Consider the following 17512-nt stretch of genomic DNA (forward strand, 5'->3'; position numbering starts at 1 on the left):
CCAGAGCCGAGCAAGGCGCTGAGGTGGGGTGCTGCCAGGAGGGAGGACAATCTTGGCAAAGGAAGGTGGCATTGATATTTCTGAGAACAAAGAGCCTAGATGGTCCTGATTCCTAGTACTGCATTTCTTTCCAAGGTCATGATACTTTTCTTAAGTCTTCCTAAATCTTTTGACCTTAAATATATTTTGTTCCTATTCTCTTTTAAGGTGTATGGAATAGCCTAATGGTTGGATCAAAAAGCAGGCTGTGTGGGAGCTGAGCACTGTATGTTGGGGTTGCATATTTATATGTCAGTCTCCCTACTGTGATCCATGAGTGGCTTGAGGCAGGGACTCACCGGGACTTACTTGCCTGTGTGCCCCAGGGCCTGGCATGGTTCCTGGCAGAGCATGAGGCTCCATTGAAGTTGAATGAACGTGCCCAGGAAGATTAAGGAAAGGAAAGCACTGAACTGTGATGCTATATCTTACTGATTCAGACAACTGTTACTTTTATGTTCTCTTACTTATCTGTGTCATATGTATAATAACTGAAACTTCATGCAGAAGGAATTTCAGAAATCAAGCTTTTTGAAATACAAGTTACAGTATTTTAAGTGGGCTCGGCTATAAAATATCTGAAATTATAATACTTAAACTGTAACAATATGGAGTAAAAGCCTGATTAGCCCATCAAGGAGGCTTGCTTCTTCTGTCTTCTGATTCAAAACATATATGGGATTTGCTGTCTGTGGCAAGTCATCTCCAACTCATGTATGGTTTTAGGTTATTTTAGTTGTCAAGGAGTTGTTTTATTTATTAATTATAATATCTTTAATTTCCACTTTAATTCATTTAATTTGTGCTTTAGTTGTCATCTCTTCCTTTATTTTGTTGATTCCTTGAGGTTGAACATCTTGAGTATGATCATACCAGTTGTTACTTTTTAGAAAAACACACACACACATGCACACGCACACGCACACGCACACACATTTAATTTAAGTTAGGTAAGAATCCTTTTAAATGAGTCATTTACTCCTGGGCTGATTTCTCCCAAAGGTATGAGTGAAAGAACAGCTGCCTAAGCCAGCAATCTCCAAAATGGAGTTCACACACCCCAGCGTGAAAAAACAGCATAAATTATCTGTGTTTGTCTTTGTTCATGCTTTTATAATATACTAGAGGCCTGATGCATGAAATTCGTGCAAGGGCATTGGCCCTTGCAGCCCCAGCTTCGTCTGGAAGGTCGTCTGGAAGGACGTCCAGAAGGTCGTTTGGCTGTCCAGTCTAATTAGCATATTACCCTTTTATTGGTATAGATTAACGTGTTGATGCTAATATAGGTATCTATCTATCTATCTATATATATATATATAAAGAGCAAGGGGCCATCACATCCGAAACAACCAAACGGACAACCGAACAGGCTGCATGGGGCCACCAGGCCAGCAGGGGGGGCAGTGAGGGGTGACCAGGCTGGCAAAGGGGGGCAGTGAGAGGTGACCAGGCCAGCAGAGGGGGAATAAGGGGCAACCAGGCTGGCGGAGGGGGGGCGAAGTTGGGGGCGACCAGGCCAGCAGGGGGTCTAGTTAGGGGTGATCAGGCAGGCAGGCAGGTTAGCAGTTAGGAGCCAGTGGTCCTGGATTGTGAGAAGGATGTCCAAATTGGAGAGGGTGCAGGCTGGGCTGAGGGGACCACCCCCCCGCCACCCTGTGCATGAATTTCGTGCACAGGGCCTCTAGTATGATTTATAAATAAACATAACGCTCAAAAAATGCATGCTCAGAATTTTGGACTGATAAGCATAGGCAATCACATACGTTTGGAGACATCTGCTGTGAGCATGGATGCTCTAAGCCAGTGGTTGGCAAACTGCGGCTCTGTTGACTAATGAGTTTGTCAACCACTGATCTAGACTCTCGATTCCAATAATTACAGTCTGTTGTTGTTCCTTGTGATTAAGCCCCTATCCCAGTGGTCGGCAAACTCATTAGTCAACAGAACGGCAAACTGTGGCTCGCGAGCTGCAGTTTGCCGACCACTGCTCTAAGCATGATGAGCAGTCTATCATTCACCCGGGTTCACATCCAATTGAAGGGGAGAAAAGTCAGGTTCCTCCAGCTCTGTGCAGCAGTATAGTGTCATTCCTGGTTGGTGGAGAGATGGAGAGCTTAGGAATATGGAAAGTGTGTGTTTTCTGGTCTTGTTGTCTAAAATGGTACTTTCTTTAAAGCATAGGGAATATAATCAACAATATTTTAATAACTGTGTATGGTGCCAGGTAGGTACTAGACTTATGGGGGGAGGGAGAATCCCTTTGTAAATTATATAAATGTCTAGCCACTACGCTGTGCACCTGAAACTAATATAATATTCAATGTCAACTGTCATTTTTTAAAAAAGAAGTAACTATAAAAATTAAATTTAAAAAATGTAATAAAATGGCACTTTACTTGGGACTTTCTCTCTAAAAAAGGACTCAAGCCAGTCCAGTCCCTTTCCCCGCTAAGAACTCTTTACCATGACTGGAGGTCAATGCCAAAGCCACGGACTGAGCCTTATTCTTGGGCTGATGCCAACCCAGACTTTGTGCTTAAAACGTGGCATTAGATTTCTTGACTTCAAGGTCATGGCCAATAGGCAATTTAGGCTGTTTTGTTTTTTTTTTTCTTTGATTGTCCTCCCTGCCAAGAAAACTGACAATGCTCTCTATATCCTCTGCAATCTATGTTGATTGTAGGAATGGAGTGTGGATTATACATCGTTGGGTACAATTACCTCCCAGAATACAATGCATCTTTTTTCAGACATCCCAGGGAGATAATTTGGACATAATGAAGATCTATAGTAATCAGATAATTACTATCGATTGCTCTTTAGACGTCTTGATGAGGTAATTAGGGTCTACTGGAAAGAAGCTAGAACTGATTGATTGGCATGACTGTAATCTCAAAGATTTCTAATTATGTTTCTTTTCTTCTAATGGCTTATAAACAAACATCATTTTAGCTTTAGAATTTGTCAGGTGCCAGGTTCACTGGGAACATCAGCTTTCTCTATTATGCTAACTAGACACTGAGCATGAACATGATCAACAAAAGCTCATTATACTTTCCTGCTAAAGCAAACGAAACTGCAATTAACCCTCACTTTTCTTATGCATCTTCATTTCCACGTGGCCAGGTTCCTATCCAGAATGGAGTGTGAAGTGCTGTAGGAGGAGGTCCGTGAGGAGCACGTGATTCTGGGTTGGGTGGATCTGTGCAGCCTACTGGGGTCCCTCAGAGCCTGCCAAGCTGCAGGCACAGCAGAGTCAGGGCACAATGACACAACATATGTGTCCGGGTGGCCAACTGACTGGCTGGGGGCTGGCTGACTGCTCAGGCTCCTGTCACAAGTAATAGCTACTCATCAGCCAGAGAAGTTAAATAACCTCAGCGTCAATACTCTCAAGCAGCTGGACCATGCTGGTCTTTCCGTCAATGTGCTATTGCCTCATCTCTTCCATTAGACACTAATTAGAGGAGTCCCAGTCTGAGACCATTTCAGACCCAGTCTGAAATCCTAACAGTTCCTACACCTTAGAGGACCTCTCAGCAGCTTGCCTTGTTCAGAATAGTGGCCTGACTCAGGGATGATGGATGCTGAGAACCACTAAAGAAGCAGCTTCAATGAGCTGTTTACATCTAATCAATGATGTTGGGGAGCCCTGCTCTTACTGGACTGCAGTCTTGTTCCATAGTCACAATTCTCCTCTGTGACCCATGTGTGCTTGGTATCCTGGTAGGGCCCAATACATGTGTGTGAAATGGCCTGTGTTATTGAACGCCATGTTTTCGATTGAAATCTCACCAAAGAAGAAAATTACATATTTATAAAATCCGTTATTTTCTTGAACTCCTATTTATAAAATAAATAAAAAAGGTTGCAGTTTACCTCATATTTGTGTCACTAAAACTTTTAAAACATGAGGGGTGCACAGCGAGCACAGGGGTGGAGCAAAGGAGACCCAGCGTATGTTGTTCATTGATCACCTGTGGTTCGATGCTGTTTGGATAATTGCAGCTGTAGTGGAAATGCTCCATTAACTCCCATTAACCAGCTTGAGGGATGTAAGTACATATAGAATATGTCTTCATTTTACATCTTCATAGTATAAGTAAAGTTATGTAGCATTTTTTTATCAGCCACAGTTACTGAGATTTTTTTTTTTAAATTTAAGCTAAGTAATTGCTTAGTTCATTATGATACTGAGAAAACTTTCTAATCTACATCAGTATATTTTTCCTCTAATAAGACATATAGTGAGCACATTTCAATTTTTTTTGATAACTTGAAATCCTGCAATGGATTATTTTAAGCAAAATTTTACTATTTTATTTCTGTAGGCATGGAAACTACAAAAGATTGAAAAAAATTCCCCAAACATTCAAAATTTTTGTTCATGAGTTGATTTTACCAAGTCTAAGACACAGGTTTGTTTGCTAGTTACTTGCCCCTTTCCCTAAAAGTTCATTGAAAAGCTACTTATCTATTTATATTTCCACCTATTTTTTCTTTTTTTCTGTTTGTTTTTTTCCATTTGGGGTTCTTATGGTTGTTTTCCTGTATGTGAATAAATAGTCCGCTTGTTCACTGGGAAGTGCACTCTGCAATGAATTTGCCCCCAACAGTGTGATTGCTGAAGCAGAGCTGATGGTCAGTGGGATCCAGTCACATACACACTGGCAGGGGCTTCAGCTGAAAGGCCTCCAGGCTGCAGAAGTGGAGGTCACATATTGCACAAGTTAGCAGGGTGGCAGGAAGGCGCAGTGAGGAAACACTCATTGGATGAGAGAGCTGATGAAAGTGATACAGTTCAGTAACTTGCTTTCGGTTTGGGTCATGTCATTGCAGGAAGTTTTGCAGCTTGAGAGGCAGATGGGAGGACAGCTCCTAGAAGAACCGAAGGCTCTTCATTTCAAAGGCAGCACCCACAACCTGCGCCTGTCCATTCACGACGTCGCCCATTCCCTCTGGAAGAGCAAATTGCTGGCTAAGTATCAGGTAAGGTGCCTAAGACGAACTCAAGGCTTGGAGCCAACTCCATGAAAGAGGACTGCACTTATTAGACATGACATATTCCCTTCCCTGAAGTCAATCAGACAGACATCAGCACTTGTTTCTCCAAAAGGATTTAGAATCATTTAAGATTTTTGAAAAATACTCTAGACATACTTGAAGGAATGCCTTTTTCTTAATTCTCCTTCAAATAATTGAACTATCATTGTTTTAGTGCTAGCAAATAAGACTTCAAGTCCCTCATTACATTTTCAGGGTAAATGTTTACATTGGCTTGATTTTAAAAACTCTCGAAGGCATTCATAAGAGAAACAGAAGAACACTGTTAGCCCACATGACACAAACTTAGCAGAAATCCCAGTTTTGAAACTTAAATAGAATGTAAAATAAAACCTGGGCCCTGGCCAGTGTGGTTCAGTTGGTTGGGCATCATCCCCTTCACCAAACAGTTGCTGGTTCGATTCCCAGTCAGGGCACATGCTCAGGTTGCAGGCTAGATCCCCAGTAGGGGATGTGCAGGAGACAGCCGATCAATGTTCTGCTCGCACATCAATGTTTCTCTTTCTCTCTCCCTCTCCTTTCCTCTCTCTTTAAAAAGCAATAAAAATATTTTAAAATAATAATAAAACCTGGTCAGGATTGTAGTAAATATTAGCATACTGATCCCAAGCCCCATTGTATGTTCCTGTGGAAAAAGCATAGGGACTGTTCAGAGGTTTCCACTTCTTCCTCCATCAGCCTGAGCTATCAGGAGACTATGTGGCAGGATCTCTAGCCTCATTTCCAGTTCAGGAGATGCAGACACACTTCAGTAAGCTGTGAAGATTGCTCTACATGCATGTAAATCCAATCCCATGCCAGCACTGCAACTAGACTGGTTGTGATTTCCTGGTATAAGTCAATGAAGATACCAGAAGGAACGAAGGGAAGATTTTCCATCTCCATTCATATTTTCATACTAGAGGCCTGGTGCACGAATTCGTGCACAGGTTAGGTCCCTCAGCCTGGCCGGTGATCAGGGCCGATCAGGACCCATTTCACCCAGTCCCGATCAGGATGGATAGTTGGCTGGCCAGGGGGAGGGACCACAGGAGTTGGCTGGCAGGCTCCATCGGGGCCAATCAGGGCCACCCTGTTGGGGGGAAGGATCACAGGAGGTTGGCTGTGGGAGTGCACTGACAACCAGGGGACAGCTCCTGCATTGAGCATCTGACCTCTGGTGGTCAGTGCACATCATAGCTACCGGCTGGTCATCTGGTCATAACAGTCACTTAGGCTTTTATATATAGAGATGTTTAATACTCATACATACATTGTGGGAGACAATTGATAACAGTCTTGCGCTTTGATGGGGGTGCATGCCAGACCCTTCGTTATCACTCAGCACTTGATTGAGAGATCTGGCTTTTAACTTCCTCATGAAATCTCTTCCTTTACTTTCTTCTTCTCCCTAATTTGCAACTACCATAAAAGTACACAAATCTTCCCCTTTTATGAACAATCTCCTTTGTGTAATCATAAGGGAAACTCGTATATTTATAATAATGATTATCTGATACTAGAAGCCCGGTGCACGAAATTCGTGCACAGGGTGGGGGGAGAGGGTGTCCCTCAGCCCAGCCTGCACCCTCTCCAATCTGGGACCCCTTGAGGGATGTCCGACTGCGCATTTAAGCCCGATCCTGGTGGGATCAGGCCTAAACGGGCAGTCGGACATCCCTCTCACAATCCATGATTGCTGGCTCCCAACTGCTCGCCTGCTTACCTTCCTGATTGCCCCTAACCGCTTCTGCCTGCCAGCCTGATCACCCCCTAACCACTCCCCTGCCAGCCTGATTGATGCCTAACTGCTCCCCTGCCAGCCTGTTTTCCCCTAACTGCCCTCCCCTGCAGGCCTGGTCACCCCTAACTACCCTCCCCTGAAGGCCTGGTCCCTGCCAACTGCTCTCCCCTGCAGACCTGGGTCTCCCCCAACTGCCCTCCCCTGCAGGCCTGGTCACCCCTAACTACTCTCCCCTGCAGGCCTGGGTCCCTCCCAACTGCCTTTCCCTGCAGGCCTGGTCACCCCCAACTTCCCTCCTCTGCTGGCTTGGTCACCCCTAACTGCCCTCCCCTGCAGGCTTGATCGCCCCCAACTGCCCTCCCTTGCAGGCCTGGTCCCTCCCAACTGCCCTTCCTTGCTGGCCATCTTGTGGTGGCCACCTTGTGTCCACATGGGGCAGCCATCTTGTGTGTTGGAGTGATGGTCAATCTGCATATTACTCTTTTATTAGATAGGATAGAGGCTTGGTGCATGGGTGGGGGCCTGCTGGTTTGCCCTGAAGGGTGTCCCGGATCAGAGTGGGGTTCCCTTGGGGTGTGAGGCGGCCTGGGCGAGGAACCTGTGGTGGTTTGCAGGCCGGCCACGCCCCCTGGCGACCCAAGTGGAGGCCCTGGTATCTGGGGTTTATTTATATTCTATAATTGAAACTTTGTAGCTTGGAGGGGAGCCAAGCCTTCTGCTTGCTCCATGGTGGCAGCCATTTCTGTTGGGACGTATGTATCTTCTATAATTGAAACTTTGTAGCCTTAAGTGGAGGCCTGGGCCGGCCAGGGTGTGCGGAAAGCTTGGCTTCCTCCATCGCTGGGGGCAACCCTAGCCTCCTGGTCTTTCCAGCTCCGTGGCTGCCGTCATTTCTGTTTGGATTTATGTAACTTCTATCATTGAAACTTTGTAGCCTTGAGTGGAGGCCTAGGCCGGCAAGGGCAGGCGGAAAGCTTGGCTTCCTCCATCACCGGGGAAACCCAAGCCTCCCTCCTGCTCTCTGTGTCCATAGCCATCTTGGTTGGGTTTATTTGCATATTAGCTCCTGATTGGCTGGTGGGCGTAGCTTGTGGGTGTAGCAGAGTGATAGTTAATTTGTATATTACTCTTTTATTAGATAGAATTAGTTTAACTAAGCCTGGCTGAATTCTTGCACTCAGCCAGATACTCATGCACTTTGGATTACCTCTCTAACCTCAGCTGGCGTATGACTTAGGTATTCTTTCGCTTACTCTTTCGCAGATGAGGAAACCGAGGCATGGAAAGGTTAACTAACTTGCCCCAAATCACCAAGTAGGTGAGGGGAGCGTGTCCTCATTTGCACTTCATTCTCTGCCTTTAACCACCTGTTCATCCATTTTTTATGTATCAACCTTTTCTTTCCTTTATTGAAACAGGTTTTAGGATGGGCTCTGTAAGGTGGTCTCGACTTTTTAAAATGCACGCCTGTTAGGGGCTGAGTGCTTTTTAAGCCAACGACTTTTCTGCGGCAGCTAACCGAGTCTCCAGTTTCCAACTATAGCACGTGTTGCTTCCCCCCTGTCCTGTGCAGAGGGAGGATATAGGCATGAAAGGAACCCGGATCAGCCCATTATCCTTTAGAGCTTCTTTGCTTTTCTCCAGAATACCACAGCAGGGTTTCCTTTTAATGAGCAATGACTGGAGTGTACAGGTTTTATTTAAACCATTTACAATGGCTTTTTTTTTTTTTTTTTTTTTTTTTTTTTTTGGTAAATGAGAGACAAGTGGCAGACTGGTACAGAGATTGTGGTGGAGGCTGACTCCCTGGGTTCAAGTCTCAATTCTGCCACTTACTAGCTGTGGGGCTTTGGCTGGTGAAGTTAACATCTCTGGGCCTCAGCTTTTTCATTCGAAAAGCAGTTTGGGATGGATTGACAGATAGGTAGGCCTGTTGTAATTAAATGAGGTAATATGTGTAATACTGAGAAGAGCTCTTGGCAGCCCAGTATCTGATAGTTCACCTTTGTTATTAGTCACTTATTTGAGGTTAACATGTTTGTATCCTTTAGGAAATTCCTTTTTACCACATCTGGAGTGGGTCTCAAAGAAACCTCCACTGCACATTCACTCTGGAAAGATTCAGCCTGAACACGGTGGAGCTGGTTTGCAAACTGTGTGTTCGACAGGTGGAAGGAGAAGGGCAGATCTTCCAGCTCAACTGCACCGTCTCAGAGGTAAGAAGCTCTGAAATCCGGGGACAAAATGACCGTGGGGAGGAGAGACAATGTGCAGTACAAAGGTATCTCGATACAGGCCACATAGGAAGTCCTTAAAAGCTTTCTTTGGGTCCTATTTGTTAATAACATGATATTTTTAATGGACACAGAGAGCTAGATACATCCTATATAAGAAAAGGCTAATGTGCAAATCGACCGAATAGCAGAATGACTGGTCATTATGACACGCACTGACCACCACCAGGCAGATGCTCAACAAAGAAGCTGCCCCCTGGTGGTCAGTGCACTCCCACAGGGGGAGCACCGCTCAGCCAGAAGCCGGGCTCAAGGCTGGCGAGCGCTGTGGCAGTGGCAGTGGCAGGAGCCTCTCCCGCCTCTGAGGCAGTGCTAAGCGGTCAGTCGGACGTCCCCTGAGGGCTCCTGGACTGTGAGAGGATGCAGGCTGGGCTAAGGAACCCCCCCTCCAAGTACACAAATTTTGTGCACTGGGCCTCTAGTAAAGGAATAAAATAGGGAATCCTTTTTGAAAAACAAGTCTTTTACTTTTTATGATATAAATTGAAGGATCATGTTCTACAACAGTTCTGAGTCCCAAATATAAGGTTATTGTAAGTAATGTGCACATGGAGTAACTTTCCCCAAAGCATCCTCTGATGTGCTACATCCCCACCTCTACCACCTCTCCTCCCTGCCCCCTTCTATCCTTAGGAAGCTCGCCTACCTTTTTGGAATCATGTGCTGTCTACTAAGGTGGAGGAAGAGAAACTGGCCTCTGCCCCACCCCTCCTTTTTTCTTCTCTTTCCCTTTCCTCCGTATTGAAAGGAGACATCTCGGGGAAACATCATTCTCCTAATATAAGAAGATATGCCAGAGACAGGGTGGGTGTGGGCAAATGGGTGAGGGGGTCAAAAGGTGCAAATTTCCAGTTACAGCAAAATAAGCCATGGGGATGTCATGCAGAGCATGGTGACTGCAGTTAATAATAAGGTATTGTATCTTTGAAAGTTGGTAAGAGAGTAGATCTTAAAGGTCTTCATCATAAGAAAAAAAATAACTATACAAAAGAATGGATGTTAACTAGACTTACTGCGGGGATCATTGCACAATCTACACATGTTGAATTATATACATAATATAAGGCTCTATGTCAATTATACCTCAACTAGAGGCCTGGTGCATGAAATTCATGCACAGGGGGTGTCCCTCAGCCCAGCCTGCACCCTCTCTAATCAGGGACCCCTCAGGGGATGTCCGACTGCCGGTTTAGGGATTGGGCCTAAACCGACAGTCAGACACCCCTCTCACAATCTGGGACTGCTGGATCCCAACCGCTCGCCTGCCTGCCTGCCTGATTGCTTCTAACCACTTCTGCCTGCCAGCCTGATCACCCCCTAACCACTCCCCTGCCAGCCTGATTGATGCCGAACTGCTCCCCTGCCAGCCCAATCACCCCAACTGTCCTCCCCTGCTGGCCTGCTCTCCCCTAACTGCCCTGCCATATCTTGTGGCAGCCATCTTGTGACCACATGGGGGTGGCCATCTTGTGTGAGGGTATGATGGTCAATTTGCATATTACCTCTTTAATATATAGGATAAAGATAATTAAGAAAACAAACAAACAAAAAAAGATGTCTCCTTCCCCAGAATAGGATAAATGTTCCAGAAATAAAAGTAACATCTGCGGATTTTCCCAGCTACTTGCCGCACTTTGCCTTTCTCTGCTGTGATCCTCACTCAGTTCAGTTGGTCACTTTTCTGTGTCCCCACTACAGAGACAGCAATACACACTGCTATGTATGAGCACTCTGTGTGGAAAGGGGTGCGCATGAGGGTACCAAGGTCTCGGGTCCCCTGGCCCCCAGGGCTGTGGTTTGACAGTGGACACCCTGCTGGGAACAAAGGACGTGGAATAAGCAGAATGATCAGAGGCAGCTTGTCCAGGGCCTCACGGAGCTCAGCTCCGTGCTGTTTGCTGAGCTGCAGAGCCCGGGATTGTCATATTTTAACACTACAGTGGGACAGCACATGATTTAAAAGACGACTTCTCCCCGGCTGTCTCGGCGCAGTGAGGAATGAAATGTCAGGCTGTGCAGCAAGCCAGCTCCGCATGTTGTATTTAAAGACTGTCTTCCTTAGCCAGCCAGAGCGGGGAGCGTGGCAGTCTCCAGGACGCTCCATCCCTCTTTCCCACAGCCTGCATGCGGTCATCATGTCCTCCTGGAGTTTCAGGAGACTTTTGACTCATAAACAACTTTAGTCACAGACCCCGTGACATGGATCAGGAATGAGCTGGGTATCAGGGTGCCATGGCAACCGCAGGGCCCTCTGCACAGCCCTATCTCCCTGTGCACAGCACCACCCCTGCTGGCTCCAGAGGGTGTGTTCACTTTCCTGGCCCAGCAGGTCTGCAAAGTTCAATAACCACCCAGCCCCAGCGACAACAAAGGCTGCAGGATTTTGGAGGGGGCGGGAGGGCTGCCCCTTTGATGCTTGCTTTCTGTGCAGCGGGAACGCTGGCTGTGTGATGAAAAGGTGGATCAGATGCGCAGAGAATGAGAGAGCCATGGAGGCTCTTCCCAGCTAGGTCCGCCACCCCCGCCCTCCGAGGGGAGAGACAGCTCTGCTCGCCTGTAAGGGCTTTCTCGTGCCAACGTGGGGGAAAAGATGATTTCTTTGGTAACGTGGTGGCAGGCAGCTCAGAGAGGCCAGCCTCAGTCCCATAGAAGGCCTGTGCCAGCCTGGTACCAGAAGGAGGGGCAGAAATGACCACAGTCAGACGACTTTGGGGATTAAGGGGCTCTGTGCTGCTCTTATTTCTGGGTCACTGAGTCCCAGTGTTGTTAGCATTTGAATGTGGTGCAGGTGGCCCACCGAGGGGGTGGGAGGAGTGTGGGGCTGGGTTCTGAGGTTGTAGAGTGAGCCTCAGCTCTGAGCAGCTTGCTCTGGAGAGCCTGAGCCCCGGATCCTCATCAGAAGCTCAGACAAGGGGTGCACTGTGATGGACAAACCATAACCAAGCAGAGGAAGGCTTCATTTGTGAGGTCTTTCTTCTCACAGGGCTCCTTCCTGGGGTCACCCGCAAGCTGGCAGGTGGACAGGGTTGCAGTGGCCATGTCCTGCTTCCCAAGAATGAGCTGACCTGCCAGGAATGTGCTGCTCACGCCCCTCCTCCCACCAGCCACCCCCTCTCAGGGCCTACCCAGCAGTCATTTACAAAGAGACATGGCCCTTGGCCTCTGTAGCCAGGCTGAGGACCCTGCCCAACAGGGAGGCCAGGCTGTGCTTGACATAGACCATGGTGATGTCAGGAGCCGGCAATTGTTCCTCTCCAAGTGCTTTGGCCAGAGATTCCTTAACTGGAAACAAAGCCCATAGGCTGGCAGAGATGAGTTTAAGAATGAAAATGTCTGCCGGCTGGTGTGGCTCAGTGCTTGAACCAGAAGATCACTGTTGATTCCTTGTCAGGGCACATGCCTGGGTTGCAGGTTCCATCCCCAGCTGGGGGGCTAGGTCCCCAATAGGGGGCATGCAAGAGGCAGCTGATAAATGATTATCTCATCATTGATGTTTCTATCTCTCCCTCTCCCTTCCTCTCTGACAAGAGAAATATATAGATATATTTTAAAGAATGAAAATGTTTGAAAAGTATGGGCATAAATGAATGTCAAAATGTAAATGAGAAAAGTTTTTTGTGTGTTTTTTTAGAGGGATGGGAGAGTAATAAAAGGGAAGCAACCCATCGCCGCCAAGAGAGAAACATACCTTCTTCAGGCCTTCCATTCAGTTTTAGCTACAGAGGGAGATCTTACAACCCCTGTTCACTATTAATACACTTTTGTGTACACAGAAAATAAATAATATTTAAAATATTCAAAATAACATCATTCTGCTATAGCCCTCCCGTCAATTGGCCTCTTCTGTTTTCTGCACTCTGTTCAAAATGGCCATTGGAAAGCCTGGGTTTCCTAGCTGGCTTTTGGAAGAGTCAGAATATGCGAGTGGAAAGTTGAATCTGCTGCGGACTGGGTGCTGAAAATGCGTGTCGTCACCCATAGCAGCTGTTTGGTTAATGGTGAGAAACCATATGCTTAACTAAGGGACTCACAACATCAAAGACAGATGGTACCAATATCACAAACGATTATTGTAATAAGCATTCTGTGAGTGTAAACTCCGCTGTTACCTGGAAGTGAAGGAAGAGCTAACAGGAACTGCAATTACTAGATGAAATTTAAATGTAACTGTAGAGGTGTATTTTTCTTTTACCGCCAAGGCTGTTGTCAGCCATTGGATAAGAGAGACAGGACATTGTGCCCTGTTGGGCTTGTTTCATCCACACCGAAGTAAACAGGCACAGCCACACGGACCAGAGACTCAGGCTGGAAGGGCCACCTGAAGTGCTGATGGTTCTCTATTCATTAGGAAAAGGCTGACACCGTGGATAGGTGAGCAGACCTTCCTGACAGCCACGCCTGCCTGGCCCTGGCCTCTGCCTTCAGCATTAAGCAGTGAGAAGAGCCATTCTCTTAGTCACTTAGTTGGAAGGAAGCTCCACACACGACTCTGTGGGGTGGGCTTCTGCCAGAAACTGGCTTCAGACCCTTTCTGCGCTAGGCAAAATATTTTCTTTCATTTCAACAAATATGAGCTCAGTAGCTCCCAGGTGCTGAGTATCACAGGAGTTCTGAGGATGACAGAAATACTCTCATCTCCAAGAAATTTGAGCAATCAAAGGAAGTAATATATAAATACGGCCAACGTGCACAGGCAGACTCTGAGGGCTGCAGGAGAGCTGGGGGAAGTGCTGTAGGTCTCCAGGTTGATGGGTGTATTTGCTCCGGGGAGGCTCAGGGGACTTGGTTTTGGTCCCGACTTTGAGGGGTTTGTGTGGCAGAGATTATCTTAAAGGAGGTGCTAGGGACAGTGAGTGATCCAACCTGAGGAAAGTTTGAGTCACGTCAAGGCAACCTGAGACAGACGAGGGTCAGAGTGTCAGGCGGTGGAAGCACATGGGTATGGGGCTCTTACGTCATGTCAGGCCCAGCTCTGCATTGTATGGGCATCCCCTCTGGGATCTCATACCAGCTGACAAGGTGGATGGCGCTGCTACCCCTAACTGCCTGATTAAACGTTGGGGCTCCCTGTGGCAGGAGGGTCATGAAGTACTGCCTAATGAGGGGGTGGAGAAGCAGCAGCTTGGCACTTCGGAAGATCAGTGTGGCAGACGGGGATGGGCTGCAGGTAAGCAGGAGGAAGTTACTGTGACCAACAGCAAGAAGAGTCTTTGGAGACAGTGCTGTACTAAGCAGATCCCTCCCTCTAAGAACTTACCCTTCAGGGAGGCACAGTCAGCGTGTGGTTGTATTTGAGGGACATGGTCGTTTCCTCTGGACTCTGGTGTCATTGCCCACACAAGAAGCAAGCAGGAGCTCACTGTGGCCGATGGCAGTAAGCTGTGGAAATACCACGTGCTTTCTCCTCACCTTCCCCTCCCCAACCCGGACATACATCGTTTCATGCCTGATGTAAGTTTGGGCACTTGGATTCAGACATCCCCAACATAAATCCATTGAGAAACCCCAAGTGCTCTCTCAGGTAACGCTTCTGCTTCCCTTGGTGGGAGCCCTGTGCCCTGGAGGACAGGAGCCCTTTCTCCTCGCGGTCCCTTGGAAGGAGCTCTGTGCCCGCTGAAGGGAAAGATTTGTGGGTCGTGTTTTCATTCAGGGATTCCAACTCCCATTGTTGCTTCTGTGTTTCATACCAGTATTTTAAAATCCTGGCATGTGCTGCTGGAGTTAACACAAAGGAGCAAATGAAATCCTGGGCGTCTCCATTTGCCAAGCTTTGGGTTTGGAAGCCAAACACTGTGATGGCAGCCAACACCACTGTGTGTATTAAAACACAAAGAATTTTGTTGAGCGCTAATGTGCGTATGCACCCTGTGCAGTGGGATTACACAAGCCTAGCAGTGACCACTGGCTGCTGATCCCGGAACACAGGGTGCACTGTCAGTCGACACTGGGACCCAGACGGCAGCGACCCCCGCATGCAGGAGCAGCAAGGGGTGGGGGCTCTGGGCGATGGTGGCACTGACCCCTGAGCTGAGCGCTGCAACACACCAGAGTCTCCTTGATGCTTGAAGCTGTGTGTCTCGTGTATCCTCCAGCAACTAATTATGTGCACCAAGGAGCTACCTGCTTTAGAAAAAAAAAGAGAGAGAGGTGACATTTAAAGTAGATTAAGGAGATTTTCTTCTGTTATTGCTTTAATCGTTCCCAGGCAACATTTGCTTTTGCTTTTCCAAGCAGCAGAAGATCAGAAAATGATTAGCGTTTCTCCTACAGATGAAATTCAGATTTTTGCATTTGTGCTGTTTTATGAGCTGAAACTATTTTAAAAGCCAATTTATGGTTTTCTCTACTACAATCCGATTTAAACAAAATAAGGGTGTACAGTTATTGGAAGATTCCATTAGCAGCTTGCCCTATGGCAATATATTGTCCTCACCATTTTCTTCAAAAAATTAGTCTTAATTTGATATCATTTAGAGAAGAGCTGTGTTCCGTTTCATTCAGCAAAAGCAACCGGAGCCATCTTCCGCGGAGGTTAGCGCAAGAAGTTACTTGGGCATTTGCCTGGGGCTTCCCCCTCAGGGTCAGACAGTCTCTTAAAGCTCTGAACTTTTGGCTTTCTGATCTCAGATCTGTTCAAGATCTGTTCACTCATAAATCCAGGGCTATGCAAAGTCAGCCCAACATGTACCTTTCCTCTCAGCCTGGTCACAGATAGCTAATCACAGCTCTCAGCCAGGAAGAAGCCATTCTTACTAGGAAGAACAGTAGCCCCCATTCTCTTCTCACTGCTCAAAGCCAGGCATTATGGTGATTGGGGCTGCTTTTGTCTCCAGAAATAATGCTGTGTTGTTCCTGTGCCTGAACTACAGGAACCTACTGGCATGGACTTGCCTCTGCTGGATCCAGCAAGCACCATCACCACCATGACAGGCCCCAGTGCTTTCAGCATCCCTCCCCCGATCCGGCAGAAGCTCTGCAGCAGCCTGGATGCCCCCCAGACAAGAGGTCACGACTGGAGGATGCTGGCGCATAAGCTAAGCCTGGACAGGTGGGTGTGGCCAGGTGCCAGGACTAGTTCTGTTAGACATAAGGCTCCAGGCTGGTAACGGTTAGACACAGGGCAGCATTCTTTTTCTTTTTTTCCATGTATACATCTATTTACTTTCCTTCTGCAAACGTGCGTTAAGCTTCTTCTTTGCATCGTGCACTATGGTTTTGCAAACACATTGTTGAGAGATATTCTGGGCTTATCTGACATTTACAAGTATCAAGTTTTGTGATTCACTCTGCAAAGCTGATGGGCTGAATCCCCCTAAGTAATATGTCCCCTCACTAAAGTAATTATTGTTCTCCATCTCCTGTAGAGCAGGACCTGCAGCTGCATGAGTCACTAATATGCAAAACGCAGCATTGACATTCAGTTACCGGGAGACCTCAGAGGCCTCTTCCTTGTAAAATGTTGCCATCGCTACCAAGCGGGAGACATGGCACGACCTGTCAGAGATGATCAGAGCCTGGGCTGGAAAGAAAATATAAGTCTCTTGATTTCCTGTTTAGGATGTGACCCATACACATGTTGTCTCTTAAATTATCTTACTCAGAGTTGAGGTTAACAAAGTTAAACCTTACATTTCCTGTCTGGGGCTGATCTAATTAAGTATGGGCTAGTTATTTAGGATGGTTCACTGTAAAACACAGTTTCTCTCTCAAGTGGGACCTAGATTCTTAACAGGCAAATGGACAGACAGAAGTGGTCGTAAAAAATAAAGAGAAAATTGCCCGGCTGGTGTAGCTAAGTGGGTGAGCATCGACCTGTGAACCAGGAGGTCATAGTTCGATGCCTGGATTGTGGGCTCGATCCCATCATGCAGGAGGCAGCCGGGTCAATCCATGATTCTCTCTCATCAATGATGTTTCTCTCTCTCTCTCTTCCTTTACCTTCAGTTTATTGATTTATGAAATCAATAAAAATATATATTTTTTAAAGTAAAGAGAAAATAGACCTGTAAATAATGCCATTAAGCAGCACATTTGCCCATTCCCAATTATAGGTACTTGAATTACTTTGCCACCAAGTCGAGCCCAACTGGAGTAATCCTGGATCTTTGGGAAGCACAGAACTTCCCGGATGGAAACCTGAGCATGCTGGCAGCTGTCCTGGAAGAAATGGGAAGACATGAAACCGTCGTGTCTTTAGCAGCAGAAGGACAGTATTGACCCACGGTGGACTGGATGCACAGGGAGTCTGTGGCCGTCCGGGGATCACAGCTGAGGAGGAAATCCAGACCAGACCAATGAGCTTCACAGGCAAGATGGCAGCTGGAGAGAGAAGGAAAACAGACACCAACTACCGCTATATACGCCCACTTTTTGGGACCTCATCACCCGAGTT

At 46.9% G+C, this 17512-nt stretch overlaps 1 protein-coding gene across 2 annotated transcripts in view; it reads left to right on the top strand.

The window, feature by feature from the left end:
- UNC5C (unc-5 netrin receptor C) overlaps positions 1 to 17512 on the top strand; it is a 399186-nt gene that overhangs the window by 375376 nt on the left and 6298 nt on the right. For both annotated transcript variants that reach the window (XM_080644037.1, XM_080644038.1), the window contains 4 exons: positions 4879 to 5028; positions 8878 to 9042; positions 15990 to 16168; positions 17172 to 17509. In XM_080644037.1, the coding sequence (XP_080500163.1) occupies positions 4879 to 5028; positions 8878 to 9042; positions 15990 to 16168; positions 17172 to 17337 (660 nt within the window). In that variant the 3' untranslated portion in view covers positions 17338 to 17509. The remainder of the gene's footprint in view (positions 1 to 4878; positions 5029 to 8877; positions 9043 to 15989; positions 16169 to 17171; positions 17510 to 17512) is intronic.

The sequence above is a fragment of the Plecotus auritus genome (assembly GCF_963455305.1).
Source record: "Plecotus auritus genome assembly, chromosome: 1".
In the NCBI taxonomy this organism is placed as follows: Eukaryota; Metazoa; Chordata; class Mammalia; order Chiroptera; family Vespertilionidae; genus Plecotus; species Plecotus auritus.